Genomic DNA, 27,870 nt, shown 5'->3' on the forward strand with positions numbered 1-27,870 from the left:
CTTTACATTTCTTAATACCCGTGTCGAACTCAACCGGGACTCCTAAAGTGAGACGGAGGAGTACTACTTCAGATACGTGTCACTTGACGAGGCTAATCAATCAATTATAATTACAAAAGGAGAGTTAGAAAAAATGACGAAGGAATATATTTCAGATGCATTGTCACCACGATGCGTTTTTTCTCTCTTTTAAAAGTAGCTTCTTGTTTTTAGATCAATTTTGTAGTCTCTAATTTCAAGATATAAGGTCGAAAATATCATTTTCATATGCTTCGTTTTAGTAATAAATACTCCTAATTAGAGCGTATCATAATTGTGCGATATAAATGCTTGGACTGATATAATTTGAACAGTTAACCAAAAATGGACTTAGTGCGCATATATATACTCCCCCGTCCCGTCCCATTAAATATGTAACATTTGAGAATTGATAACATTTGAAAATCGGTATGAATTTTTATGTAGTGTTATTTTATGAGTTAATGAAAAGAGAGTAAAGTAAAAAACATGAAAAAAATAAAGATATAAAAATGTTTTCATTTTAGAAAATAGAAAATATTTAATTTTTAATGGAACAATCCAAAAAAAGAAACGTTTCATTTTCAACGGGACAGAGGGAGTATATATCCTCATAGAACCCACAAATGATCATATCATAGTACTCCAATAATTGACACAAAATTGTCTTCACAATCACAAAATTAAAGAAGCTATGAAGTCGATAATAACTAAAGTTACACTCACAAGATGTTTATAAAGAGTTCAATGACACCACCACAATGCCTACATTGCTCCCGTTGGGAGCTGTGGTGCAGCCTTGTGTTTGCTCAACTGCTTCACGCCTCATCGCTGTCTGCTGCTCTTATTGTACAGCAAGATCAGCAAGTACAGAGCTTCCAAGGTTTCAAACAACGTATCTGTAGGTGACATAACGTCCAGCAGTTTCACTTGGTCGTATGATCTTTACAACCTGCCCTCGCTTGAGCCCGTAGTATCTTGCAATCGGGTCAGTTATCTGGATACGAGGGAGCTGCCAAACAAAGTAGCAACAAACAGCTTAAAATTAAGTGATATAGCATACATTCTTTAGGTCCATTCGACATGACATAATATATAGAGTGACTGTATAAAAAAGCTGAGTTAAGTGAAGGGCGGTCTGTCTTAATTCAAACTAACATGACTTAAGAGTCTCGGGACATATAACAACCCCAAATGCAGAATAAGTTATAGACTTAATGCACTGTAAACATTGTACTTACTATTCAATGCTGCAGAAGTCACTACATTTTGCATACTTATATCGCGTTGATTATTGAGAACTAACCTGTGTTTCTTTCACGGTGTACCTTTCTAGCAACGTCTTCTTTTCCTCAGCTGTAAGTAGCTGATGCTCGGGAACTAGAACATGTTCTTTTATGTTAACTAACAACTCAGCTTCCTGCACTATTTCAGCAAGTAAACATGAGTTTCCATTAATATCATACTGTAAAGCAGCGGACTTGTATGAAAATTTCAAATAAATATCTCAGAAGCATAAATTACCAAACATCAATAAGTAAGAGATCGTGAAAGTGGCATCTCATAAAATTCAAGAGTTATTGGGATTGAGTCTTGGAAGAAAACCGAGTTATTGAGTTTGAGCAATATGGCATTTAAGATGAAAAAGTATCGTATAGCCAAAAAGGCATCTATGCCTATAGGATAAGCATTTACTAGTATTTATGAAATATAGGAAACAAAGTGAAACGAGAGCCTCAACAATAACCTGGAAAACTTCTAAGTGGAATTTAGTTGATATTTCACTAACGCAGGTACGTGCAAATGGTGTTAAATTTTGCTGGACCACTAAGATTGCCCGGTGAACGCCTTCTTCTTTCATGCGATTAGTGTAGGTCTTCATTGTCTTAACACCAACCTTCTGTTCCTCGGGAAAAAACACGTATAACTGGAAATAAGCAGACAAGAAAAACTGGTTAATGGCACAGCATCGAGGATTTTCAACAAAAAATGTCATATCCGATCTGTTTCACAATAATATTCTGTTCGGAAATTTAAAAAAACAATACATGCAGAAAGAGCTCAACTATGTATTGTTAAGAACACATTCTAAAAGCCTTAAGCACTACTCCCACGACATATTTAGGAACAGATTACAGACCTCAAACTGTACTGACAGTCAACTACGTATAAGGAATTTCATCGAGAATTTTCATGGAAATCAGAGGAAGATAAAATTGATCAGAAAATGTGATGTCAGTTCAGTACTTTTTTTACCATAGGCAAACATCTTTAAAATATAAATCAAACAGTGCTTTTTATTTGAAAGATTGAGGTTGCAACCTAGATGACATCGTAATAAACAAGATTTAAGCATACGAACCAATAAAATCCAGTTTTAGGAAATTAAGAAGGGAACAACAGCCTTACCCATCAATACAAATCAAAAGGGGTGCTTAACATCATCATTTATTGCATTAAAAAAATCAGAATCACTCATAACATAGGCTCTCCTACTCGAAATCCAGGGTCTTCCATAATCTCTCACTTACAACATGCATTATTTCATCACCTCTATGGCAACATTCCGACATTTACCCAACACACACAACCAGCTCCACAATCATGCTTCTTGTATGCACTATGCAGACAAAAAATATCAAATCTTCTTCATAATTTCAGACAACAATTCCATTTTCAAGGCCACACGTTGCAAAATCCATTGAAAAACCACTGGCAAAATCCTAGAATGAAAAACACAAAAAGGGAAGAATCTTGACAAAGCACACCTGTTCAGAGCTGTTACGGAAGCCTTTGTTAATAACGAGGTCCTCTCTCTTCATATTCTCACCGTATTTCTCAATGAACTGATACCTTGTCATTTCAATCTCGAAATCTCCCACCATGTAACCTCTATCCTTTAGCATCTGCATCACTGTCTTCCGTATTCTGAAAAGCCGAGTAATTTCCTCCTCCGCCAAAACCATCTTGTCTACTTCAGCCAAATAATAAATAAAAAAACGAATCAAAACAAAAACGAGACAATATAAGAGATTAAGACAATTACTGCTAAACCCTACACATTATATTCAGTTGAATCCTTAAAATACAATCTTGCAACCAGCTAACAGTTGCACCCACTGTCAATAGCTACAAAAACGGAAAAGGAACGAACACTAAATGAATTAAATACTAAAACTTCAGTTTAAGCAGGTGATTCTATTTTTCCAATTAAGGGCTTAGCAGCTACACATTGAACATCAAAGAATAATATCATCAAGAAAATTATTTACCAAATTCTGAATTTTCTTAATTCCTATCTCTTCTGAAGCACAACTTTTACGACCACAACCATTGAGTTCATCATTAACTCCGCCTAAATGTCAATCTCATTTACCGATTTCAGCTAAGACCAAGAAATAGCCTCAACGTATAAGCAGAAAAAGAAATCTTTAAATTGGATACTACTAAGATATATAAACAGACAAATCGCTTGAGCATAACGGCTTTCTTACCCTTCTTTCTTTTTTCCTTTTATTTTTTTTTTTAATTTCTTGATTCCCTTGTTATGAGCGTGTGCGCAGGCAGGAGAGCAGGAGCCGTGGACGAGGGTTGAGAGAAGCTGAATATAAGCGCACCCACAATTCTTTATTTCATAAAACGCTCCCTCTTAATATGTAATATTACAATAGGACCCCCGTCACTTTTTCCCATAGAGCAGATTTGTTTACCTTAAAATTTAAATACTAAAATACCATAACAATGTGAAATATTTAAACTTAATATTCCAATTGTAAAGAAACAATAATTGCCTCACCTTCTACTAAATCAATTAATGTGACTAAATTTTTTTATATAGTACTCAATATTTATTCAAAAAATATGACATCAAAGAACTAAATAAGTGATTAAAAATATTTGGACCTGATCACAATTTTCTCCATAATTGGGCCCAATATTGAAGCCCATTAAGTAAGAAGGTAGAGGAATCAGGTGAAAATACAGAAAACTCCCTGCAATTTGGGGTACCGGCAAAATGGTTTCAATTGATAACACAAATTCCGCCACCGCCAAAGCGGCCATGGCTGATGTTTCCGCCGCTTCTCCGGCGCCGGAATCCAACGGTTCTCAAGCGGAGTTCGACGCATATCGGAGGAGGAAATCATCAATTCTGCCCTTGGAGGTCGGTACGCGCGTCAATTGCCGGTGGCGCGACGGAAAGTATCACCCTGTGAAGGTTATAGAGCGCCGGAAGCTTTTCTCCTGTGGAGCCCACTATTATGAGTACTATGTTCACTACACCGAATGTAAGAAATATATGTACACATGTTTTTAAAAAATCTTAGCTATGTTTAGAATTGAAATTAATTAGTTAATTTTTAATCAGAAAAGGCTGTGTTCTGCTATATGTAGTTTGTTGTTGAGTTATTGTGGCATTTTCTGGTGGTTATTTGTAAGCACAGTGTTGAATTACTGAAATTGGAACAATTTACGAAATTCGCTACGAAGTATGTTTAATTCCAATTCCTGTCAGTTTGGGCATATTCATTTCTTTTCAGGCATTTGCATTCCTTGTAGCTCGTGGATTTGAATAAGAGAATGCTTGTTTGTTGCCAGAGCTTCAGTAGAAACGTGTATGTTTCATGTTTGTGTAATTCTGTCTGGTTTATGCCGCGCACTTTTTATTTTCTTGGACAGTCAACCGTAGGCTTGATGAATGGGTCGACCTTGATCAACTGGATCTTGGCTCTGTAGAAACTGATGTTGATGACAAGGTTGAGGACAAGGTACTGCTTTCCAGTTCTTGACCCGTAGTTTGCACTTAAGATGATTATATTTAAATGAATAACCTCAAGCTTAAGTTCACATTCGGATTCATAGAGATTAGAACTATCTCCTTTTAAGGACCTTGTTGTACTGGCTTATTCAATGACACTGAAATTTCTCCATCGATAGTCTGCTTATGTGAAAATATCTCAGGTAACAGGCTTGAAAATGACGCGTCATCAGAAGCGTAAGATTGATGAAACGCACATAGAGGTATCGTCGATTTCTTTTTGTTAATCAGTAATCACCATGCACTTACATGAGGTTTTGTGAGTATTATTATGTTATCCACGTGTAATGTCATTCTTCAATCTTCATAGAACTATTGATTTCTTATCATGGAGCCATTGTTGTATATGCATTGTTTGAACATGTATGCCTTGATTAATAGCTATGTAAAATCAGTTTGGGTTCGGATGATGCTTGTATAGAATAACGGGCATCAGGTCTTGTTGTGATTCTCGCTGGTTTCCTCTTTTCTTTTGTATGGAAGCTTTTCAGAGGGCTAAGTATTACTATATCATTTCTCATTGGTGTCCTAGGAAAGGGCTGAAAATGATATTCCAATCAAGTTTACGTCAACTAACTTGTTTGGTGTATGTTGGGACAAGTACAAGTTTACTCATACGAAGGAGTTAAAATATCATATCTTCTAACAGATTGAAGTTTTTCACCCTCTGTACTTGAGTTACCTCATTTTTTTTGTTTTGAATGCTAAGAACTTTTGGTTAAATTTACATAGGGCCACGAGGAGCTTGATGCTGCTAGCTTGAGAGAACATGAAGAGTTTACCAAAGTTAAAAATATCGCAACGATTGAACTTGGAAAATATGAAATTGAGACTTGGTACTTTTCCCCGTTCCCACCTGAATACAATGACTGCACAAAGCTGTTCTTTTGTGAATTTTGCCTGAATTTCATGAAACGCAAAGAACAGCTTCAAAGGCACATGGTAAGCTTTCTTTTTCTCAGCTGTTCATTTATCCTCATTCACTTGTGTGTTTTGGTTTGAATTAACTCCAGTGGTCCAGTAGGAAGTTCTTGTTACATATCTTCTACATCCAGTCAACTACTTAGAGCATTCTATTTATGATTCTGATAAATCTTCCAAAAACTGACCCATGCTGAGGAGATACTTTTATTATTTTCTAAGTCAAGCCTTTTCTGCAGTTACAATATTTATATTTGTATTTGCAGAAAAAATGTGATCTTAAGCATCCTCCTGGTGATGAAATATATCGACATAAGACTTGGTCAATGTTTGAGGTAAATATTGCGTTACTTTGGAACTTAACTTGAAGGAAACAATTATGAACTACTAAAACCCCTGTTATTTAAGTGCAGAAAAAGTTTTTGGTTGCGTTACTTTGGAACTTAACTTGAAGGAAACAATTATGAACTACTAAAACCCCTGTTATTTAAGTGCAGAAAAAGTTTTTGGCATGACATGACCAATAAAAACCCATGTGTTTTGCTTCCCTTAAGGAATAATTCTAGCTCTTATATTCAATGAATCAGTATCTTTAAAAACTCTCCCGCTATTGCTTTCCTTCATTATGTTAGGACTTTCTATCTAATAAGATGAAACATCCGATAAATAATTTTCCCCTTAAAATGATGGATCTCACTCAGAGAGCTTGAAACAAATTGGATGCTCTTATTAACATTTAAAGAATTCTTATTCCAAAAGTTCCTCTAAGCATTTCTTATCTAAGCGTCTTTTTTAGAAGTAAGGGTCTTATTTGGAAGTGAAATGGGCATTTCCTCATTCCTTTATTTGATAGTTGTTTTCCTGGAAATTTCATATTTCAACGTTATGCTTGGCTTACATCATTCTCATTTATGTTAGGACATGATGTGTCTCAGTCTTACGTTATTTTTATCTTGTCTTCAATGCATGCCAAATGCCCGAATCCCTAAGTTGACACCATTTTTAATAAGAACCAGAATCTGAATTTAAATTGTTATAACAGGTCGATGGGAAAAAGAACAAAATTTATGGGCAAAACCTTTGTTATCTGGCCAAGTTGTTTCTCGATCACAAGACCCTGTACTATGATGTAGACCTGTTCTTATTTTATGTGCTATGTGAATGTGATGATCGGGGATGCCACATGGTGGGCTACTTCTCTAAGGTAACTCTTCCCTTTCGAAAGTTAATCTCTATTTTTTGCTGCCACTTGTATCATCTGTAACCATTGTTTATGAGAGATGAGTTCTTATTGAGTAAAGGCATAGACAATAAAATAGAGAATTTGGGAATTACACGGGTTTTAATGTGAAATTGGTAAAGTAGTAGAGAGATAGAAAGAAAAGTGATTGGAGTTTGTTAATGGAGAATGGGGCCCACCTCATTCAAAAGAAAAACTTACTAAAAATGGAGGTGGAATAATTTGGAGGACGATCTAAAATGGCAAAAGTGGACTAACTTTTGGGTACGGAGGGAGTATCATAATATTGAAATAACATAACAAGTCTACCCAGTGTAATGCTAATTATAGGTGAGGGCCTGCCCAAGAAGGCTGAATTTCTAATGAGATCCTTCCATGCTAGGTGACTTCTACTCCATCCCTTAGTTTGATAAATCCTAACTCTAGGCTGTGGACATAGACCACATAATCTGCCTGTTCCTTGATTCTAGATAACTATCTAAGGAATATAAGGAAAGGAATAACTATCTAAACAATAATGAAAGGTTATTTGAATCAATTTACTTTGCTAACAAAATAAAAGATTCATAAGATATCATCTTATCGAGAAATAGTCTCTACCTAGTTCATTCACTTATGTCGTCGTATGCTGTTTTCACTTGCCATCAATGGTCACCGTCTTCATCACGTAATAGCGTTCCTGTAAATTGATTTCTTCATTTACTTAATGTTAAATTGTTAATGTACCTAATGGATTATTCCATAGTATAAAGGATAAGATTTTTGACATTTTTGTCTGAAGTGATATTCAACTTCTATATAGTGCAGTAATATTTTCATCGCTTGATGTACAGGAGAAACAATCAGAGGAATCTTACAACTTAGCTTGTATCCTCACTCTTCCTCCTTATCAAAGAAAGGGCTACGGGAAGTTCCTGATTGCATTTTGTAAGCTCATTATTCATCATTGTGCTTATTTTCTGGACTTCATATAAATGGAAACGAATGTACACATCTCTATAGTGTTAATGAGAGTGAGTAAAGGGGTACAAATACAATAACTGATGATAGAACACGAAACTTTTACTGAATCAGAGAACAAAAATGAACTAATGATGGCATTTAACCTTTCTATGTACCTCAAGGTCCTTACAAAAAAGAAAAACTTCTCTACAGGTAAATACAAATACTTATATGAAAACTCGTTTTTATGGTGCCAAGCTCTTAAAATATTCTGCTTTCTGGACCCTTATCAGCAATCTAACATGCTGATCACTCACAGTGTAACGTTGTGAATATATCTTTCTTATAAAGTTCTGATAGATGGTGTTTCCCTTTTGTGTTTTCTTGATTAAGTTGGTGAGAAAGATTATTGTGCTAATAAGGAGTTCTATTGGATCTTATAAATGAAAATAATGTAAGAGTGAATCTACTTGAATATCTTTTTGTATATTCAGAAAGATATAAGTGCCTCCTGGAATGGTGCAGCTTATGAACTTTCGAAGAAGGAAGCCAAAGTTGGAACACCAGAACGACCCCTCTCAGACCTGGGCCTATTGAGCTACCGAGGATACTGGACGCGAGTTCTTCTAGATATACTGAAAAAACACAAAGGCAATATCTCCATTAAGGTTAGTATCAGTTGGCTGCATCCATTTAAGCTATCAATCCTTCCCTCTGTCCTTACTTCCTCCTTCCCGTTGCTTTTCCAGGAGCTCAGTGACATGACGGCCATCAAGGCAGAGGATATCCTGGCTACTCTTCAGAGCTTAGAGTTGATCCAATACCGGAAGGGACAGCATGTGATCTGCGCGGACCCAAAGGTCCTGGACCGTCATCTCAAAGCTGCAGGCGGAGGCGGTCTGAATGTCGAAGTCAGTAAGTTAATTTGGACTCCTTACAAAGATCAGAACTGATCTTAAAAGGGAAGGAATCTCCATTTCCCCCATTTCTCACTCCAGTTGAAACTGTATAGAAAAACACCTGTGGTAACGTGCTAGCAATTTCTTAAAAGAGTGTATGTATCTAATTACTACTCTAATTGCATCTAATTACTAGTATAAACTTAGATGGTGATATGTTTGTCTCCTATTTCATGCCTAGAGCTGGCAATCTGTGTGTTGTCATTGTGTCTTTTGCTAAATCGGTTTCTTTTTATTGGCTGCCATGTTCGTTGTGTTTGATATATACACATCATGTTTTGTGCTTTATGGTTGTCCGTTTCATATCTATCCGTGCGAGTTGTATTATAATGGGTCTTGTTTTTTCCGTTTCCTCTCTATTCTCTCATATACTTCATACACTATTTTTTAAAATTAAACAATTACTATTATTTTCAGGAAAATTCAGAACAAATCTAATCTAATTACACTGAATGTCGTCAGGACACTAATTTGGAATTTAATTTCAAATGACTATTTTATGTGTTGCACATTTCGAACACGTGAAGTCGTTGATGTTTGGTAGATTATAATTCAATTGTTGGTTTGAAAAACATTACGCCGCGTGATGATTATGGATTATGCTAGTTAAAGAGTGAATTTTGACTTAACTTTATCCCTATCATTTAACTTTTATTTATTTATTTTAATCTTGGCTCAGGAGTCGGGACTTTCTTCGAACATACCTACAAGTAAAGTTATCATTGCAGAAATAGTCCCGTGCCTTCTCGTTCAAAATTTGAAAGAATCAGAAAATCAAAATCTCTTGAGTTCACTTTACAACTGTTACACTATTTTATTGCTTATTGCTTATACAAAGATAACTATTCTCTACCACCAACAATTTTCTAATTCAAAATTTTCCAAACATTATTATACTATTTTTATAACTATTATTATTATTATTATTATTTAGAAATAAATTAGTAAAACAAAGGGATATACACGAAAAAGAGAATAAAGTCCACTATATTGTACAAAATGTGGGACAACCTTAATTTGAACCCAAACATGAAACCCCGACTATCGCTGTCAAAAACCGGTCTGTTAAAAAAAGCTAGAAAAAAGAATTAAAGAAAAGAAAATCTTGTAGTAGTATTATGAAGTAATTTACATGAAAATCTCCAAACTGAATTATTGGATCCATTATACATTGATCAATTGTATAGTAGCAATGTAGTATATTCTAAATTAAAAGTATAGCATATAGTAAAAGATTGAAATGAGATTGTGTGAATATTGTGAGTGTGAACATATAATATCATACTGTGATCGGCGGCGGCGGTTGAAACTTCTTGGTCGGCAAATGAATGGGCTGAATATGCATGCTTTTCACCCCATCAAATCTCCTCCTCCACAAATTCACCTCCACCGCCGCCGCCGCCGTCTTGACCACCGGTAGCGGCGGATCCATCTTGCTAATGTCCAACTCCGCCTTAACAGTAGCGCATAATTCTTCCTTCCCCACCGCTCTTGTCGAATCTCTCCGGCAGCTTCTGCTCCCACTTTTCCGGGGGAGAAGGGTTTTGGTGGAGAAGTGTGAGTTTTTTCTGGGCTTGGTGGAGTGTTTGTGGGCGGCAGAGGGGTAGCCGGTGACGCGGCTGTTGCGCTTGACTTGGCCAATGCAGCTGACTCTCGGGGAGGTGGGCTCGGCGGAGATGGGAATTGTGTTGAGCTTGACGTCTTTGATGGATAAGCGGCAAAACATGGGCAAGAAAATGCTTTTTTGCTCGTGAATGCTTACTTCATTTTTATTATTCCCAATTCCCATTTATTGTTCTTCAATCTTGCCTTGCTGGTGATCAACAATTCAAGAGAGAGAGAGAGGGGGAGATCTGTGTAGCTACACACAAATATTTATATAAATGTAACTGAAACATACTTTACTATATTTAAAGGCTCAGGTGTTGGAAGAGAAACTGTTGTGCTTTATTTGCATTTACTATTAATTACTCCTACAAACCAGATGGAACACTCTCTTTCTTTAAATTTTATTTTGTGTTTCTATTTTAAAATAAAAAATTAAAGCTGAACTTTTTTTTTTAGGTATGAAAATGGAAGTCATAGTGAGCAGCTGGTAATTTTGGAGGTAAATTAATTGTTTAATTCTCTGTAAATTATAACAAGTGAAATTTGGTTATAATACCACAATATTATTGGTTTATGGTTTAACATTAATTTGACATTTTTGCTGTCTGTATGTGTTGAAAATTAAGTTAGAAAATCACTAGTGCCTTTGAATTTCTCCCACGCCATTCATTTACCTAAATCACTAACATATAGTAGTATAATAATTTCTTGGAATGGGAGAATTTTTTATCTGAAAACTGATTTAATTTGGAGTCTTATATATTTATATACTACTAGTATTATCTATATGTCGAAATCAGTATTAGATCTTTAGTTTAATGGAGTAGTATCTGTATATACTTCACAAAAAAAAATTATAGAGTAATTAAGGGCATGCTATTATTTAGACCTACCAGAGCATGCACATCCCCTACTAAAATTACTTTCTAAAGTAAGTAGTATTTTACTTTAAATTTTTATAATAGATTACTTGAAACTATTATGCAATTCTCAGAATCAATTAAATAAAGAAAACCTAGTTTACTTTAACAATTTTTTGTGTACTCATTATTAAAACCAAGTCTTCACGTCGTTGGATTTTCTATGGTTCTAATTTAGTGAAACAAAATACAAATTATAAGAAAGCAACTTATAACCTCGAAGAAAATAAAATGATGAGTCGAAGAATGCGAGAGTTAGATAATGGTGAAGCGTGTTAATATTTCTCTGTCTCAAAGGTAGCTTTAAGGCCAAATGACTTCATAAATTGCTCAACTATGATGGCATGTAATCAAATAGTTACAGCAAGAGGCTATACCCCTATATTATTAACATATTTTCTCATAATTACAGGCAATTTATATGTATACATATTGATAGAAATCCATGGGTTCCATCCTAAAACCAATTGGTGATAGGAGGAAGGTCCATGAGACTTATATACTAGTTTCAGTTTTCTCTTGACACCGATGTGGGACAGTCATATATTATATTTTTAGTTTCAATTGCCAACACCCTCCCTCAAACCCTTCAAGGTGAACCTTGGAGGGGTTGGACTTTTTTCTAATCGATTGGACAATCGGCCCAATTTTTTTCGATCGATTGGACCACTTGGCCCATATTTTTAAGTCCAGATATACTGCTGGATCAGTCATTTTTTTGGTTTCGGCCCAGATATACTGCTGGGTCAGTTAAATTTGACCCACAGTCGGCGACCCGCTCTGATACCATGATAGAAATCCATGGGTTCCATCCTAAAACCAATTGGTGATAGGAGGAGGGCCCATGAGACTTATATACTAGTTTCAGTTTTCTCTTGACACCGATGTGGGACAGTCATATATTATATTTTTAGTTTCAATTGCCAACACATATATATAAATCTTATGCTACAAGTATAATTCGTGAGCAACTGTTCAAGAAGAAGAAGAAGAAGAAGAAGAAGAAGAAGAAGAAGAAGAAGAAGAAGAAGAAGAAGAAGAAGAAGAAGATGATGATGATGATGATGATGATGATGATGATGATGATGATGAATCAACCAAATTAATCCCATTACTTTTGGTGAAATACTTAAAACCAAATTAATCAAATCCATCTATTAGAGAGTAGACAAAGAGATAACTTGTAGCAATTTAAATCATTCTCATCCCAACAAAGTAATTAATCAAGATCCATATTGATATCGAATTTGTAATTGGTTAATTGATGATATTTCTCTTTATATATCCACGTCATGAGAAAAAAAGGTATGGAAAACTCTTGAGTGAGCAATGTGAAAAAAGTTGGACAGTCTACATAATAGTGTCTTTAGTCATGCAATAAAATAATATAAGTATGGAGCAATGTTGAAAGTGATATAGACATTACATGAACTTCCAAATGAAAAAGAAAATGAGTGTTGTTAATGGCCTCTCATTTCTCGTGGGCAACATTGTTTTGTATTTGTAGTGGACCTATTATATATACCTTTTTTTATTGTTATCACTTATCATCTTTAATTTGAGCAAAGGAAAATGTTCCAAACTCCTCATGCATTCACCATTTCCATCTTTGCATAATATCATGAGACGAATCAAGATTCGTAATTTATCATATATACATATATATTTATAATTACTAATGTTATGACAAATAGGGTAATTGTGAATCGAGAAACAAAAGAACGTAAATAGACACAGAATTTACGTGGTTCACTAACGTTGTGTTAGCTACGTCCACGGGCAAGAACGGATAACAAATTGTGTTATGACTGCGGTTTTCAGATTATGGCTGCAGATTGGATCTGATTGAATTTCAGATCACAGAATTATGTGCCCTACTCCCATATAAATAGGTACACATAAAATCCTATCATAATTCGAAAACATAATCCTATTTCAATTAGGAAACACAATCCTATACAGATTCAAGACATACTAACAACTAATATCGATTAGAGCATAATTAATTATGTTTCAATAACATAAATAAATAATTGAAACTTATAAAAATAAAATTTGATTCAAACAAGGGCATGCATGCAGTCACTCAAATATACACAATAATAGTACTCTTTTTTTTTTATTATTATATTGATTCTTTAATTTGTCGAGTGCATGCATCGTACATGTGACGAAGAGAATTTCCTCATTTATTTTAGAAATAAATAATTAAGAATCGCCCTTATTAAAGAGTTTTCAATATTGTGAGATATTTCTATATATTTGACCAAAAAGTAAAAATTAAAAAAATAAACGTAATATTCAGAAAATGATGTATTTAGGGTCCCAGTTTTAGTTAGCCTAAAATGGCCTTTTATATAAAAGTCACTGTTAGATGTGATTGAAAGTCAAAGCGTTTGGCTGGTGAAAAAACAGTTAGGAACGTAGGATTATAATTTTGTACACCTAATATTTCCCCATAATTTAATGATAAATTCAAAATCTTGAACCAAAATTTCTTTGTTCATACATAGCTTGCTAATCTAATAATGTAATTATGATCTATATACTAATTAGATCAGTTAGATGATTAGCTTTATTGATTACGTATGCAATAGGGGTTTTGGGCGCACAAAAAATTGAATTGCGATTTTTGGGAGAAATCAGGTAATGAGGAAATTAAAATTCAGTTTTGATTATGTACAAGATAATCATCAATAAAATGGGACGTCGTTTCATTTGCCGAGTCAGTTTCAATTTGAGGAAAAAATTATTTTGATATAACCAACAAACTATAAAAAGTTTTTTTTTATTAAAAATCAGAATTCGTTCAAAGTTGGTATATTTACACGCCATTTATAGCCCTATTATTTAGGATGAATTGAGAAAATTGAAGGCGGGTTAGGTAAATTGTACTACTAATTAGTTTTCTTTATAGGCTGCTTTGTAATTTAATGTTAAAATTAATATACTCGTCTTAAATTAGTATAGAAATACATTCATATAATACTCATTTGTTTATTCTTTTCCGCTCAGAAATTTTGATCACAATATTAATGGATCTACATAATAAATTATACTTATGCAATATGGTGGAGTAAATGTATTTTTTCTATATATTTAAATCTGTTTTTTTTTGGTGGGAAATAGTACTTGGAATTTGGAACTAAAAACGTCAAGACAAAGGGAAACACCTCTGAGCCAACTAACGATTTTGTCAACATATGGATGGCACGTGATAAAGTATTCATATGGACCCTTTACTCATTGCACAAAATGTGACGAAATTAAAATTTTAATTCGTACATATATAGATATACTACATGTTATGCAACATAGATTATGTGACTCTCTATGTAACCACATTTGTAAAAACCAACTTCGTTTAGTTCGCATTACCACTCAAATAAATATATACTCCCTCCGTCTCAAGATAAGTGACCTACTTCTTTTGGGCACGAGATTTAAGGAATGGTATTTAAATAAGTTAAAGTGGAGAGAGTAAAGTATGAGAGAGGGAAAAGTAGAGGAGAGAAGAGAGAATAAAGTAGGTGGAGAATAAAGTAAGAGAGATATTTTTTGCTAAAAATGGAAATAGGTCACTTATAGTGGGACACCCAAAAAGGAATACAAGTCACTTATCTTGGAATGGAGGGAGTATATTATACTGTAACTCCTATTATAAGATCTTAAACAGCTAATACAACCCTACTATGGAAAATAGCTAGCCCCCATGCCAACTAAAAAAAATGTACTAACTAAATAGAAAAAAAAATGTGAAATAGTAGTTAAGTACTGTAACTTTTGTTGACTAATGTATAATTAATTGTGCTAATTAATAGTGTATATTAGATTAGGGCTATTTTGTCTTAGCAAAGGAAGCAAAAAGTAGCCTAAACTTTTGTAAACTTTGGTGACTCATCTCCTTGCTTTGGTTAAACACATCTTGCTCCAAATAAACCCATAAAGATGATGACATATATCTCAAAGTGAATATTGGAATATATCAAACATAATCATTAAAATGTAAGCGAAAGAAATATTAAACTAATCAAATTAATAACCCTCATAAAGTATAAGTGTATAACTAAGAAATGCTTTAATTAATTGGTGGACACTTGGCTTTATAACCTTGGTTAGTGCTAACACAGTTATAAAATCATTACTTCATAACTTTATTTCTAATTATCCTAATCTTGGGGCTGAAATTAGGCAAAATTATGTGTAAACCCTCAAGAAATAGAAGAAATTCAACTCTTTTGAGAAAATAACAATTATTCTAATTTCGAGTTATTTAAATTATTTTTATAGTTTTTATTATTTGTTTGATTTAATTGTTGAACTCATGAGAACCACAGTTTTTCAATCTATCCTCAATTGAAGTAATCATATTGCAGTTGCACTACAGTCACTTCTCATAAATAAAATAAACAAATAAAGATTCTTGTTTGAACCCTTTTTATGGGGAGCATTAAATCTCAAATCTATGTGACATTAATATAAATAGTAGAATGGTGCTCGTGCACATGGTTACTAAATTAGAAGAAAAATAATGAATGATTAAAAGAACAAAATGCACTAACATATGATATTCTGCCAGATTTTGTTCTTGGAATAATTTAAAAGAACATCATATTATTTCCTTGGAACATGCACTGCATCCATGCACACACCATATATATAATCTAAACTTTTGAATTTATAAAAAGCCAACAAAATAATAATTGCAAAAAATTGTTGCAGTGGTTGAGAAAAAAATATTTAGCTTATATTATCTGGTAGCTGGAAGATGAAATAAAGCTCATGTCCAGATTGTAGAAAAAGCTATGTTTGCTAGTTGTCTTTGCTTAACTTATTCAACTCTACTGATTGTTCTTTCTTACTCTCTTAGACTAATAAACAGGGAAAATGTTTTCTTTTTGCATTTATTTATCATTATCTAACTATTATCCAATCAACAACAAGACAAACAAACATGAAGCGGATTACTATTAATTATTAATAGGAACAGTGATAGGGAAAAAAATTCCACTTTATTTTCTTTTTCTCATTTTATACCTCAGCAAATGAATTAAGATTATCCATGAAGCTTAAAAATAAGATGAGAAAACTATCCATTTTGTTTTAATTTTCAAAGCACAGTTAAATAGAGGCATACTCACCATAGACTGTGATTCTTTTATAACAATGGTCCATATTCCTGTAAGTACAAGCAAGTTCTAAGCAAATTGTACAAATAATCACAGCTATAGCATATCTTAATTTACGCAAAAATATGAGAAAAAAAAAAAAAGAACTGGAAGAAGAGTAGCTCCTTTGAACAAAAGTTGGAACCAACTGCATAATACATAATTGATCAGACCTGCATAATTGTCATCATTGAGGATTCTGATTTTCATTTCCTTCCTCCGCTTGAGGTGCAGGAGCTGTTTTTTCCAGCATCTTCGGCTCGGTATTTTCCGGCCCAGCATCCGATGATTTGGGCGACTCACTGGCTACACTAGGAGGGTCATTTTTGGTATTATCAATTGCATGGTCTGTTATGTTTTCTGGTTCCTTTGCAGCTTCAGGCTGCTCTAAGTTATGGTGTTGAGAATTTGGTAATGAAGGACTAGGAGATGGGTTGGTCACACCTAATCCTTTAGCAAGGCTAACATACTTGAACACTAGTTGCTTATAGTTGCCTAGCAGATCTTCGACATCACCAACTGTCAAATCACCAGCCTGGGAATACAAGAAAGGGAAATCTTGAAAGACACGGCTTACCTCGTCTTCCTTCAACAGCATGCCAGCTCCTCTATTTTCGAGGTCTGAGATTGACGGGATCTTATTCAGCGACGATGATGTATCACTTCCATCTTGCTCATTGATCCTTGATTTGGTTTTGGATGACTCGACATGATCCCGTATAGTATTAGCAGGACCTTGATGTCGCCTAGAACTCAAAAGTGGTTTTGGCTCCATGGATTCTTCCCCCTGAAGTGGTTCAAAATTCTGATCTGCTTGACTGTGAACATCTGAGTTCTCAGAGAGGCCAAACAGCAGCTGTTTTGCTGATTCCATGTTGTTTTCGAATTCAGATTCGTCCATTGAAAGAGCTTTAGAATCCATGTTCATGATAAAAGACTCCACAGAAAGCATGTTTGTGAAGAAGTAAGCTGATTCTGCTACCAAGCGCGTTTGTCGTCTGAACCGTTGTATGTATGATAAGTTGGAGTGTAACTGAGGTGGGTTTGCCTGAGCAAGAAAGTCATTACTCAATTGATAGGGAAGAAAGTTCATATGCAATTTATGCATCTACTGAAAAACAACATCAATATATCTTTAAAGCATAAGTTCAGGCCGTTGTCTAGTTAAAATGTGCAAGCGAAGCAACCCTAAAATTCACTCTATCAGAAACATAACGTTCAGCATCTAAAGTTAAAATAAAATAGAATATTTTTTGAGAATCCAAGTAGCTAGAGAAATGAGGATTTCCGCTGCCTTAATGAAATGTTTTAACAATAATGGCATGATGTGAGTAGTATTCACATTATTTTTCCTATGTGTCACAGATTGAAGAAGTTGATTAATTTTTAGTGATCACCATCAACCACACAGCAATCCTAAGAACGAAAAATGAGAGGGTACAGAAACAAATATTACCTTTATGGTGACATAAATGAGAACTGGGAGAAACTCATCGGCTCCTGGATGATCTCCTTTAGATGCAAGGGAGGCATTGACCAAGAGGTTGCTGATAACTTTACAGCAGTTTAGAATGCAAACAAGCTTGTCCCTCGGCGCCTTGTACATGTTAATCTTTTGCAGCTCTTTCTGGGCAAGCTGCCAGAATAGTATAATAACTGTTACTGGACTCAGACTTTTCGTGAAGAATATAAATGAGTAAGGTTCGTCATTCTAGTTAAACTGTTGTACATCACAACATCTCAAGTTAAAAGCAAGGAGATGCATAAAACTCTTTTTCTATCACATGAGACTTTAATTCCCCCACAAAGTATTTTTAAGCTATTACACTTTCATTTTGTCAACAGAAGCAGACCTCTCAACGACTTTGGTCGTTCATCAATCTGTTCATAAAGTGTAAATGGATCAACATGAAGAATCATTTATTCCAATTGATTGACTAATAATCAATTCAGGTAAATTAATAATGACATGATGTTAATGAAGGGAAAAACAAAATAAACCAAATCTGGTAGAGAAGAGACGTTAGATACTACTACTATAAAAGAAAGTCTAACAGTTCAGATCACCATGTTCTACATTCTGGTTTCAATTGTCAAGCCAAAAAATCAAATATTGCAGATTGTTGCTGAGAGATAAAATGTAAAAGCCCCTAATAATTTTCTTTTTCTACATATATCATCCCAGTAATCACTATTAGTGTCATGGTGGGTATACAGATTCAGTAATCACTAGTACATCGACGACGCCAAGTTATTCTCCTCCTCTCTGTTTCAGCTAATTTTATGGACATTCAACAGTCAATCCCCAAGAGCACACTAGAATTTTTTAATCGATAACTAAGTAATGCAAGTAAACTCAATTTATGGTTCCTATACAAGAAATGCACTTAAGAAGCATGTGTAAGTACTCACACACAAATAGTACACAAAAAGAGAAAATTAATTTGCCGATTCCCTCACCAGCCAAGAAGTTTCATTCTGAAATGTTGGCTTGATATCCAGATGTTCTGGCCGAATAAATTGTTGAACCAAAGCCATCTTCTCATGAAGCTGCTCGTCTGCTTTTACATCTTCTGGAATTGAAGCAAACACGCGAGTGAATAGCTTTGTCATAACATACTTCTCCAGCCCCTGCAATCAAAAAAACAATTTACGAAGATTAAGATCCTGTTCTGTCGCGTGATAACATCTGAAAAGTTTAGAAGAGGTAAAACAAGCAAGTCGATTCTATTTAGAGCAGCTATCCGATAAAATTACACATGCATATAAACAAAAAGGATGAAGAGAGAATGGTAGCACAAAATTAAAAAGATTTTTAAAAACTGTATATCTAAAGCAGTTCACTGAAATTTCTCATTTTTCTGAATCAAATAAATAATGTGAGAACAAGAGTAAAATTTAGGTGATATGATGACAGAAGAAAAAAGGTGTACAAAAATATATTTTCCACCAGTCCAGAAATAAATCCTCCAATACTAACTTGTACATGTGATTACTTCAACATGAAAACTAACTCATGCATGTAAGGTTAAGGAACAGAGCTAACTGCAGAATATGTTACAACCCAAACTTGCTCGGTTGCACCAGCCTCACAAAATCAAACAACAAACATATCTTGAAACAATCAACAATCATAGAAAATCCTATGTGACGAGCAACCTAATAAATATGAATTGGGTATCATTGTCACAAACGATACTCACTTCACCTGCACTCTCCAATTCCTCCTCTGAAGATCCAGCCCAAAGGGAGTGAGCCCTGAAGGCTACTTCCATATTGCCAAGGAAATCCTGCACAGCTGCACCGTCTCTCTCCTCATCTGGGGCGTTGTTCAAAAACGAGACTATAAAACTGCAGTCATTGACAGGAAAATAATTAAAGAATCAAATCCTCGAGATCATTTAATAGACCCCTTCTAGTTTCTTTTATTTATGCTTGTTTATATACCCAAACAGTTAAATAATTTCAAAGAGAAAGGACAATTACTAAATTACACATAACATCAAAGCCTCGGATGAATATAATACAAATCAGTATCAGCTTAATGTAAACATAAGATATGGTCTTCACTTAAGAAATCCAATAAGTTGATTTTACATAAAGAACTGAAATGTGCAAAAAACAAAGGCAATACACAGAATAGACAATTTTAGAGCAATAAATATGAGGCAGCAAACTGAAGCACAACAAAATCCAAATACAAGAATGAGAAGGCAATAAAATCCAAGCTGAGATTAAAAATCAGTTACAGTTTCCATTAAGCTGCAAACAATCAATAACTCAAGTCTGACTGAAAATTAAAACTGAAACAGATACAAAATCCAACTTGCAATATAAGAACTCAACTATCTTACACTAAATTAAAACAAAATTACTGAAACAGAACACACTCATCATAAATTGCGTTCAATCACCGAATATGCACAAGCTAAAGATCCAGCTAACAGCAATTAACACTAAAGAAACGTCATTCCCCTAAATTCGAAGTTCCTCAAATTCAACAATCAATCAGTGTGTGTGTGTCAACACCTTTTGATGGCTTTGACAAATTCGGCGGCGGAGGGATGGCGCATGCGCTCGAGGAAATCGTGCCACGTAAGCGGCGCCGTTGATGAGCCGAACACGTCGGAATTCTCCATCGCCGATCGAACGGATCGACGGCTGCGATTAATCAAAGTTGGGTACTTCTGAGTCAACGAATCAATAATGAAAACTAATCACCTGGAAATTGTGGGCCGGGCCTGCTCTCATTTTATTTGCTATTTTGTTCAAACGAATTCATTTTCGGGCCGGACAATGGGTCAAGCTCGGGCCCCACTCCATTTTTTATTTTGAATATGCATTGAGTAATTCTTGCAATAATTTTATTTACAATTAGCCAATTAGGTCTGAATGTGGTCTCTTAAACTAAAATTGGACTGCTAATCCGATTCATAATTATCATAATCATAAATATCCAATTCAATCAAATATGGTTAGCTTGTACCATCAAATCATTAGCCATAATTCGTAACAACCAATTACCAAAACTACATTCTATAAATTACTTTTATCAAAAAAATAAATATAAAAATACAAACCTAGAAATGTAAAAAGAAAGACAAAAAAATCACAAGCCTATAAGTGTTACATTTCTCTCTTCTTAATCATATTAACAGCAGCCAAATGATTTCAACCTAATAATCATTAATAATCTCTGGTCAATCTCAATCCTGCTTTCATATGCTTTTATGTTAATCAGCAGCTGTATTACTGTATACTTGTAGGCTGTAGCTTAAAACAGAGCATTCCAGAGAGCCTCCTCTCCCTCTCCACATTGCTCGTGTACCGCCTTCAACTTCTCGACTGATTTGCAGATCCCGCTGCAGCTCCAGTCGAACGAGGCAGCGCACACATTGCCTGCCTGCGCCTTCCACTCGCAATCTGCAATCAATGAAATGCATTAAGCATTTCAACTTTCAAGTTTGGTTGCACAACTCCATTTCAGTAATGAGCTAATATGGAAAGCGGTACCTGGCGGAGTACCACAGCACATGCTGCGCTCATCAATGTGCTCGACTTCAAGACCGATGAACCATGCACCGAGGGACACATCTTCGTTCGCGTACTTGTGCAAAATGGGCCTAAGTATTTAAGTCAAAACAATTAAGCCATGATTGATGCATTTGCATACACCAAAGAGAAGGGTCTTGGACTAACTAATACACATCATTTATTTGCCAAGAAACCTTCACCATTATGTTATGTGCACATGATTGAAATTGATCATCATATGACAGAAAAGTATATGCTTGTTTTCCATAAATAAATTTGCTCAACTTATTGTTTATTAACAATAATATTGAAGGAGAAATGGTGTGCAATTATCACGTCTTTACCAAGAGGTAGAAATCTTACTGGTTGATGGAAATGTAGGTGGCTAAATCCTTTGAAATAGCATAGATCTGCCCCGTTGCATGCCGGAAATATTTATTCCCTTCCTCTCCGAATTTCCAGTACTCCGGCTCGTGGTATTTAACATTTCTAAAAAAACATTAAATATTAGAAATCAACTCGAGAAAAGCGCATAATCAATCAAGAAACAAAAAGTGAAATCGTTACTTTTGTGCTAGAACTGGTCCCGACTTCATGCACCCGATGTAAGCTCTTGGTTTTGAGCGGTGGTGTGCAAGAGTCGCAGCTAACGTACCTGAGGTGCAACACCATCAATGAATTCCTTTCCATCGCAATTATATCTCTAAAAAGGCAAAAGCACGCGAATCATTCATACCTAAATTAACATGGACGTCGTCATCAACCTTGACATAAAAATCAGCATCCCACTTTGCAACAGCAGTGGCGAAGAATGTCTTTGTTTTGGCTGAGAGCTCGTGATACCCTTCAACATGATCCTAAAAGATTAACATCATTGCAATTATATATCTCCAACAAATTTTCTACCAAAAAAAAAACACAAGGGTTGCTAGACTTCTACCAGCCGGAGAAAGTCCTTGTGTTGAGATTCTTCGGAGTCAAGAGCTCTATCCAATATACTGTTCGATGTGGCACTACATCAACCAAAATGCATGTATTACAAGTTTAAAGATCAATCAAATATAAGAAGTTATGATTTGTTACGCTTCAATAATGCGATTATGGCCTCAAAACTACATCAGCCAAATTGTATAAAAGCACAATAAGGCCACCAACGCATATAGTGGAAGTTCGTTTTAGCTATGATCTCAGCAGAGAGTGCCTCACCTATTCCTTCTAAATGAAACTTACTAATCTATACATTTTCAAAACTTAAGATCTTTGACAATGCTGTAGGCTATATAGCTTCATAATACTAGATTACACACCATCGATATCTCAAGAAATCAATGTAGGATTGCGAAAGAGGGGCCTAATGCTTCTATAACTACATACATTGTGCGAAATTATCATGCAAACAAACATGCGAAATAAATAAACGCGAACTCTACCTATGTCCGATCATGAACCTCACAACGATCCCCTTCTCTTGCTCCAACTTGCGATGCTTCTCGCCTGATCAACCCACACCACACAAATGATCAACCACATAAACACAGAGAGCAAAAGTCTACTAAAAAACTGCAATAAACCTTGAGGCATCCAAGTCTCTCTGACAGAATCACGCCTCTTTCGACTACTAAAGGCTGTGTTTATACCAATCACCACAAATGCCTTCTTCCTCCCTTCAGTAGCTCCCCTACCCTCACCTCTCCTTGATGCAGACAATTCCATCTGTAGCATTGAAATCGACTTGTCCAATGACCTAAATTGAATCCCCAATTATATTCCATAGCTCAATTAATCTCACAGCATAGCATTTCAAGAAGCACAATATACAAAAAAAATTGAAAAAAATAGAATAGATTTGAAGGAATTTTGAGACTCACAAAACTGCTTCATGGGTTTTGGACACCTCATTCATGACATTCAAGCCCTGATATCCTCCTCCGTTCTATTGAAACAAGAATCAGATGCTAAAAATTGAAAGTTTTAAGCATCAATCGGTAAAGATTGGACCTTTTTTCTAGCATTGCAGTCGTCGGATACGATCTGCAGCTCTTGGTCTCTTCTTTTCTGAGTTATTAACTGGTTGTTGGATTCCAATGGAACCCAGAATCTAGATTGAATTTTGAAGTGGGGTAAGATTTAACAAAGTCGAGAATTCAAGAAAGCTGGAATATTTGCAATAAACGAGCATACTTGCTTGTGAAGCTGATTCCGAGGAGGAAGAAGGAAATGGAGAAGATGGGAATCCATCTTGCCGGAATCTGTACACTGGTTTTGCTCTTCGTCATGGCTCTGCAATTCTGTGTTTTTGTTTACTGCGTTTGCGAGTCTGAGAAAATGGGGTGAGGCATATTTTTGCTGAATCATGTATATGTATATTTGTATATATATTGTGTGTATGAGGGAGAGAGGGAGAGAGGGAGAGAGAGAGAGAGAGGGCGGTGATGGAGCTCGAAAATGGAGAATGTCGATGGAATCTTGGAGTGCACTGTGTCAGTGTCAGCGAAGTGGAATATTTTATTTTATTTTTTAAATTAAAATTTAAAAATTTAATTTTTATATTTTAAGAATGAACTATAAAAATAATGTAATTAATTTTTCACCTTCGCATGATATGTAATTTTTCATTTATATATCATTTTTAGTACCAAAAAGTCACATTTTTCACCCCAAAAATACAACTTAAATATCACATTTCCATTTTTACCATGGAGGACATTTTTGGAATCTTTTTCTTTTATACTATTATTAATAATTATTATTATTATGATATTATAAATTAATATTTAATTTATTTTCAATGTGTTTTAGATTATGACTCATACTTAATTATAGTTATAGTTTTAATTATATTAAATTATTATTATATTATTATAATATTAATTACTAATAGTAATTAGTAAATATTTATAATAAACTCATTTAAAATATTAATCATATAATATTATAATTATACTTAATTATTTTATCTTATTAATAAATAATCAATATAATCTTAATAAAATTTAAAATTATGAATTATATTTATAAAGATATAAAATTTGAGTATATTTTTATTAGTTGTTTTAGTCCCTAAAATGATAGGAGTATAAAATAATTAAATTTAAAATATTATATTAATTTAATTAGTTTAAACAATTGATTAATTAGGTATTTTGTCCTTAATTAATATTATGAATATCAAATAGGTGTATATATAAAATACTAAAAAAAAAAATTAAAGGACGAAAAAAGAAAAGAGAGGATATAGAAACTAAGAAGAAAAAGGAAAGAAGAAAGGGGAAAAAATCATATTTTTGGTACTATTTAATTTAAATTTCTAAACATACTCTTTATGACTCAAAAATCATATGTTTGGTACCTAATGTTATTTTTGTCATGAGGTACTAAAGAAAATAAAACAAAGTTCAGGTACCATTTTTGTGCGATTGAAAGATCAGATATCATTTATATAGTTCACTCTTATTTTAAATTAAATTAAATCAGGAGTTATGTTTATAATTGTATATTAATGAATTTTTTGATTTACTAAATTATCTTCGTATATTGTAATTCTAAATGTGTTTAGAGAGTAAATCTCACAACTTAATTCTAGATAAATAATTACTCCCTCCGTCCGCCATTAGGAATCCCGGTTACTTTTGCACACTTATTTTGTAAAAATGATAATAATTAGTTAAAGTGGAGAAATGGTAAAGTAAGAGAGAGATTAATGTTGAGGAGACTCTTATCAACATTATTCTCTCTCTTACTTTACTATTTCCCCTCTTTAACTATTTATTATTAATTTTACAAAACGAGTGCGCAAAAGTGACCGGGACTCCTAATGGCGGACGGAGTGAGTACGTGATAATTATACTTATCCTCAACTAAAAAAATATCTCAATTTAATCTTAGATGGATTATTTTATAATAATTAGTCATGGAAGTTGAAGGGAACCAAATTATATTACTACTAGGGGTGAGCAAAATAACCGAAAACCGAATATCCGAACCGAACCAAACCGAAATTTTGAAATTCGGTTCGGTTTTAAAAATACAAAAATTTCGGTTTTTCGGTTTGGTTCGGTTTGGGTGAAAAAAAACCCGAAAAATCGAATTATATTTTAAATATATTATTATATATTTTTATCCTATTAATTTAGTATATTATATCATATATATAACATATATTCTTCTAATATATTTTTATATAATAAAGATTATATATATTATATTAATTTATAGTATATATATTTATATTTTATTAGTATATATAAAATAAAATAAATTAGATATATTAAAATATACTATTTTTTTTTTATTTTTCGGTTTTGTTTTGAAATTTCGGTTTTTTCGGTTTAGTTCGGTTTTTTAAGTTCGGTTTTCGGTTTTTCGATTTTCGATTTTTCGGTTTTTCGGTTCGGTTCGATTTCAATTTTAACCTAAATTCGGTTTTTCGGGTTCGATTCGGTTTGGGCGAAAAACCGAACCGAAACCCGAATGCACACCCCTAATTACTACTGATCTTCAAACTAAAAACAAAAAAATGCAACTACTAAAAGAGATAAAACAAACAACCTTTGAAAAGATAGATAAGATTATGTGGAGTAATTTTTTAACAATATTTTGAATTCAAATAAATTAACCTTTCACTGTTGTGGAATTGATGGGATTTATTTATCACTTCACAAAAAGTAAGATTATATGAATGTTATTAATTGCAGATTTGAAGAGGTTAAATCGATGTATTCGTTCAATCAAATGAATTAGGTATTTAATTAGTGGAATCAAAATACATGGGATATTAAAAGAAAAAAATTATGAACACATTACTACATATTTGCGTGCAAACAATACATTTTCGATAAAGTCAAACTTGAGGCATTATCAAATTTTAAAAATTACTACCATTTCTGGAAAAATAAAAATAAATATATCTGACTAATCGACTCAAATTATATTGATGTGTTCAAGACTCAATAATAACAAATTTGGAGGCTTGAAGGTAGAAGCTTTGTTTTGGAAATTTAGAGTAGTATAATTTGACATTGCTATTGGAAGCTTTTATTATGTTCAAGTTTTTATAGAAAGGGTTTAATTGCTATATGGTCTACATACATAAAATTGATTAGGATACTATTAAATTTCCAACATATACAGATGTTTTCTAAATAATACGTACTATATTTATATTGAAATAAATACTGCATTTATTTGCCCCTCATAAATTTCGTCAATTTAAGCGATGTAATCTTTCTGTAATAAGATGCACAAATTACAGATCAGTTTTTGTAATTGAACTATTTAAAATGGTTCTCCAGTAAAACAAGACAACAATTGCTCTTACATTTATTAAAAGTGTTGGTATCTGCTTGGATAATGAAATAGTGACAAAATAGGGCAGTCATTACATGTTATTTGAGATTTTATAAACTTTACAACCTTAAAGCCGTTTCTTATACTCACCCAACTATAAATTATTTGTACTATTATAGAGTACTTGATTGAAAATTATTTGTGACACCTCTATAGAGATACCAAACATTACACTATCTACATATGAGATGTTCCCTAAAGTCTAAAGTACACAAATAAAATAACATATGAGATGTAGGGCTTCTATTTCTAAATTTAGCTGGATTTATTGGTACAAATATTGGAGTCCAAGAATAAAAGCCTCACTATATCAGTAACTCCAAGATATTCCTCATTTTTTAGGAGTAAAGGTCTAATTAAATCGGCCCAATTCAATTTATATGAAAAGATACTATTTGAGTTTTGGAGGAGAATATGGCATCAAAATTCATAAAATTGTTTTTCTCCATGTAATTTTAAATTAATCAAGAAATCCAAAAATAAATTAAAATTAGAGCTAACAATGAACAAGTCATGCCTTCAAATTATGCAATCATTTCATGTATTTAATGGGTTTTATGCTGTTATTTTGCTTTTCCACAAAATGTAGAGATCCCATATCCTTCTTTCACTTGGTTGATAAAGTTTCTAGTTTCTAATAGCTAAGTTTTCGATAATTTTTTTAATCATATTTATTTGTTACATTTATAAATGGAGCATATTGTTAATTTAAATGGAATCTAAATAGGAGTACAGTTTTTGGTCTAAACATTTTTTAGTTGGGTTTATCCTTCTTTATGTACCCTGCCCATAGGTTTGTACCTTAGGCTCTTAGGCATTTTGAAGTTCAAAATCTTGGTCACATATTTGCTAAACTATACAAGGTTTTTTTGTGTTACTTTCTTGTAGCCAGATAAAT

The 27,870-nt window shown here is 33.7% G+C and overlaps 5 protein-coding genes across 10 annotated transcripts; 1 reads left to right on the forward strand and 4 right to left on the reverse strand.

Moving 5' to 3' along the window:
- Window positions 1-645: 645 nt before the first annotated feature.
- On the reverse strand, window positions 646-3,647 carry LOC125217598 (DNA-directed RNA polymerases II and IV subunit 5A-like). Of its 3 annotated transcripts, none has more exons than XM_048119117.2 (5): window positions 3,513-3,647; window positions 2,787-2,989; window positions 1,766-1,945; window positions 1,325-1,438; window positions 646-1,030 (listed from the first exon to the last, which is right to left on the reverse strand). In XM_048119117.2, the coding sequence occupies exons 2-5, from the start codon at window positions 2,982-2,984 to the stop codon at window positions 905-907; spliced, it is 618 nt and encodes a 205-aa protein (XP_047975074.1). In that variant the 5' UTR covers window positions 2,985-2,989; window positions 3,513-3,647; the 3' UTR covers window positions 646-904. The 3 variants fall into 3 exon arrangements, with proteins under 3 accessions (XP_047975074.1, XP_047975075.1, XP_047975076.1); XM_048119118.2 differs by having other exon boundaries at window positions 2,787-2,992; window positions 3,513-3,637; XM_048119119.2 differs by lacking the exon at window positions 3,513-3,647 and adding an exon at window positions 3,291-3,422.
- A 364-nt stretch (window positions 3,648-4,011) lies between these two features.
- On the forward strand, window positions 4,012-9,141 carry LOC125224388 (histone acetyltransferase of the MYST family 1-like). Its single transcript, XM_048127784.2, has 9 exons — window positions 4,012-4,304; window positions 4,696-4,784; window positions 4,978-5,037; window positions 5,567-5,776; window positions 6,022-6,090; window positions 6,798-6,959; window positions 7,829-7,922; window positions 8,463-8,605; window positions 8,687-9,141. The coding sequence occupies exons 1-9, from the start codon at window positions 4,034-4,036 to the stop codon at window positions 8,888-8,890; spliced, it is 1,302 nt and encodes a 433-aa protein (XP_047983741.1). The 5' UTR covers window positions 4,012-4,033; the 3' UTR covers window positions 8,891-9,141.
- Window positions 9,142-9,984: 843 nt separating this feature from the next.
- Window positions 9,985-10,804, reverse strand: LOC125185277 (uncharacterized). Its single transcript, XM_048081786.2, has one exon. The coding sequence runs from the start codon at window positions 10,683-10,685 to the stop codon at window positions 10,176-10,178; it is 510 nt and encodes a 169-aa protein (XP_047937743.1). The 5' UTR covers window positions 10,686-10,804; the 3' UTR covers window positions 9,985-10,175.
- Window positions 10,805-16,561: 5,757 nt separating this feature from the next.
- Window positions 16,562-20,813, reverse strand: LOC125217717 (vacuolar protein sorting-associated protein 9A-like). 3 transcript variants are annotated; one of them, XM_048119238.2, is made up of 6 exons: window positions 20,622-20,813; window positions 19,796-19,943; window positions 19,053-19,223; window positions 18,049-18,228; window positions 16,766-17,640; window positions 16,562-16,603 (listed from the first exon to the last, which is right to left on the reverse strand). In XM_048119238.2, the coding sequence occupies exons 1-5, from the start codon at window positions 20,729-20,731 to the stop codon at window positions 16,780-16,782; spliced, it is 1,470 nt and encodes a 489-aa protein (XP_047975195.1). In that variant the 5' UTR covers window positions 20,732-20,813; the 3' UTR covers window positions 16,562-16,603; window positions 16,766-16,779. The 3 variants fall into 3 exon arrangements, with proteins under 3 accessions (XP_047975195.1, XP_047975194.1, XP_088918457.1); XM_048119237.2 differs by having other exon boundaries at window positions 16,562-17,640; XM_089062331.1 differs by lacking the exon at window positions 20,622-20,813 and having other exon boundaries at window positions 16,562-17,640; window positions 19,801-19,931.
- Window positions 20,814-21,052: 239 nt separating this feature from the next.
- LOC125219037 (beta-1,3-galactosyltransferase 7-like) lies at window positions 21,053-24,092 on the reverse strand. Of its 2 annotated transcripts, none has more exons than XM_048120886.2 (11): window positions 23,808-24,092; window positions 23,625-23,724; window positions 23,495-23,541; window positions 23,198-23,370; window positions 23,057-23,120; window positions 22,567-22,639; window positions 22,363-22,483; window positions 22,194-22,281; window positions 21,990-22,115; window positions 21,606-21,715; window positions 21,053-21,515 (listed from the first exon to the last, which is right to left on the reverse strand). In XM_048120886.2, the coding sequence occupies exons 1-11, from the start codon at window positions 23,900-23,902 to the stop codon at window positions 21,367-21,369; spliced, it is 1,146 nt and encodes a 381-aa protein (XP_047976843.1). In that variant the 5' UTR covers window positions 23,903-24,092; the 3' UTR covers window positions 21,053-21,366. The 2 variants fall into 2 exon arrangements, with proteins under 2 accessions (XP_047976843.1, XP_047976842.1); XM_048120885.2 differs by having other exon boundaries at window positions 23,495-23,559.
- Window positions 24,093-27,870: the final 3,778 nt, after the last annotated feature.

The sequence above is a fragment of the Salvia hispanica genome, chromosome 1, assembly GCF_029641045.1.
Source record: "Salvia hispanica isolate PSC_SH4W2 chromosome 1, Shi_PSC_v1, whole genome shotgun sequence".
Taxonomy (NCBI): Eukaryota; Viridiplantae; Streptophyta; class Magnoliopsida; order Lamiales; family Lamiaceae; genus Salvia; species Salvia hispanica.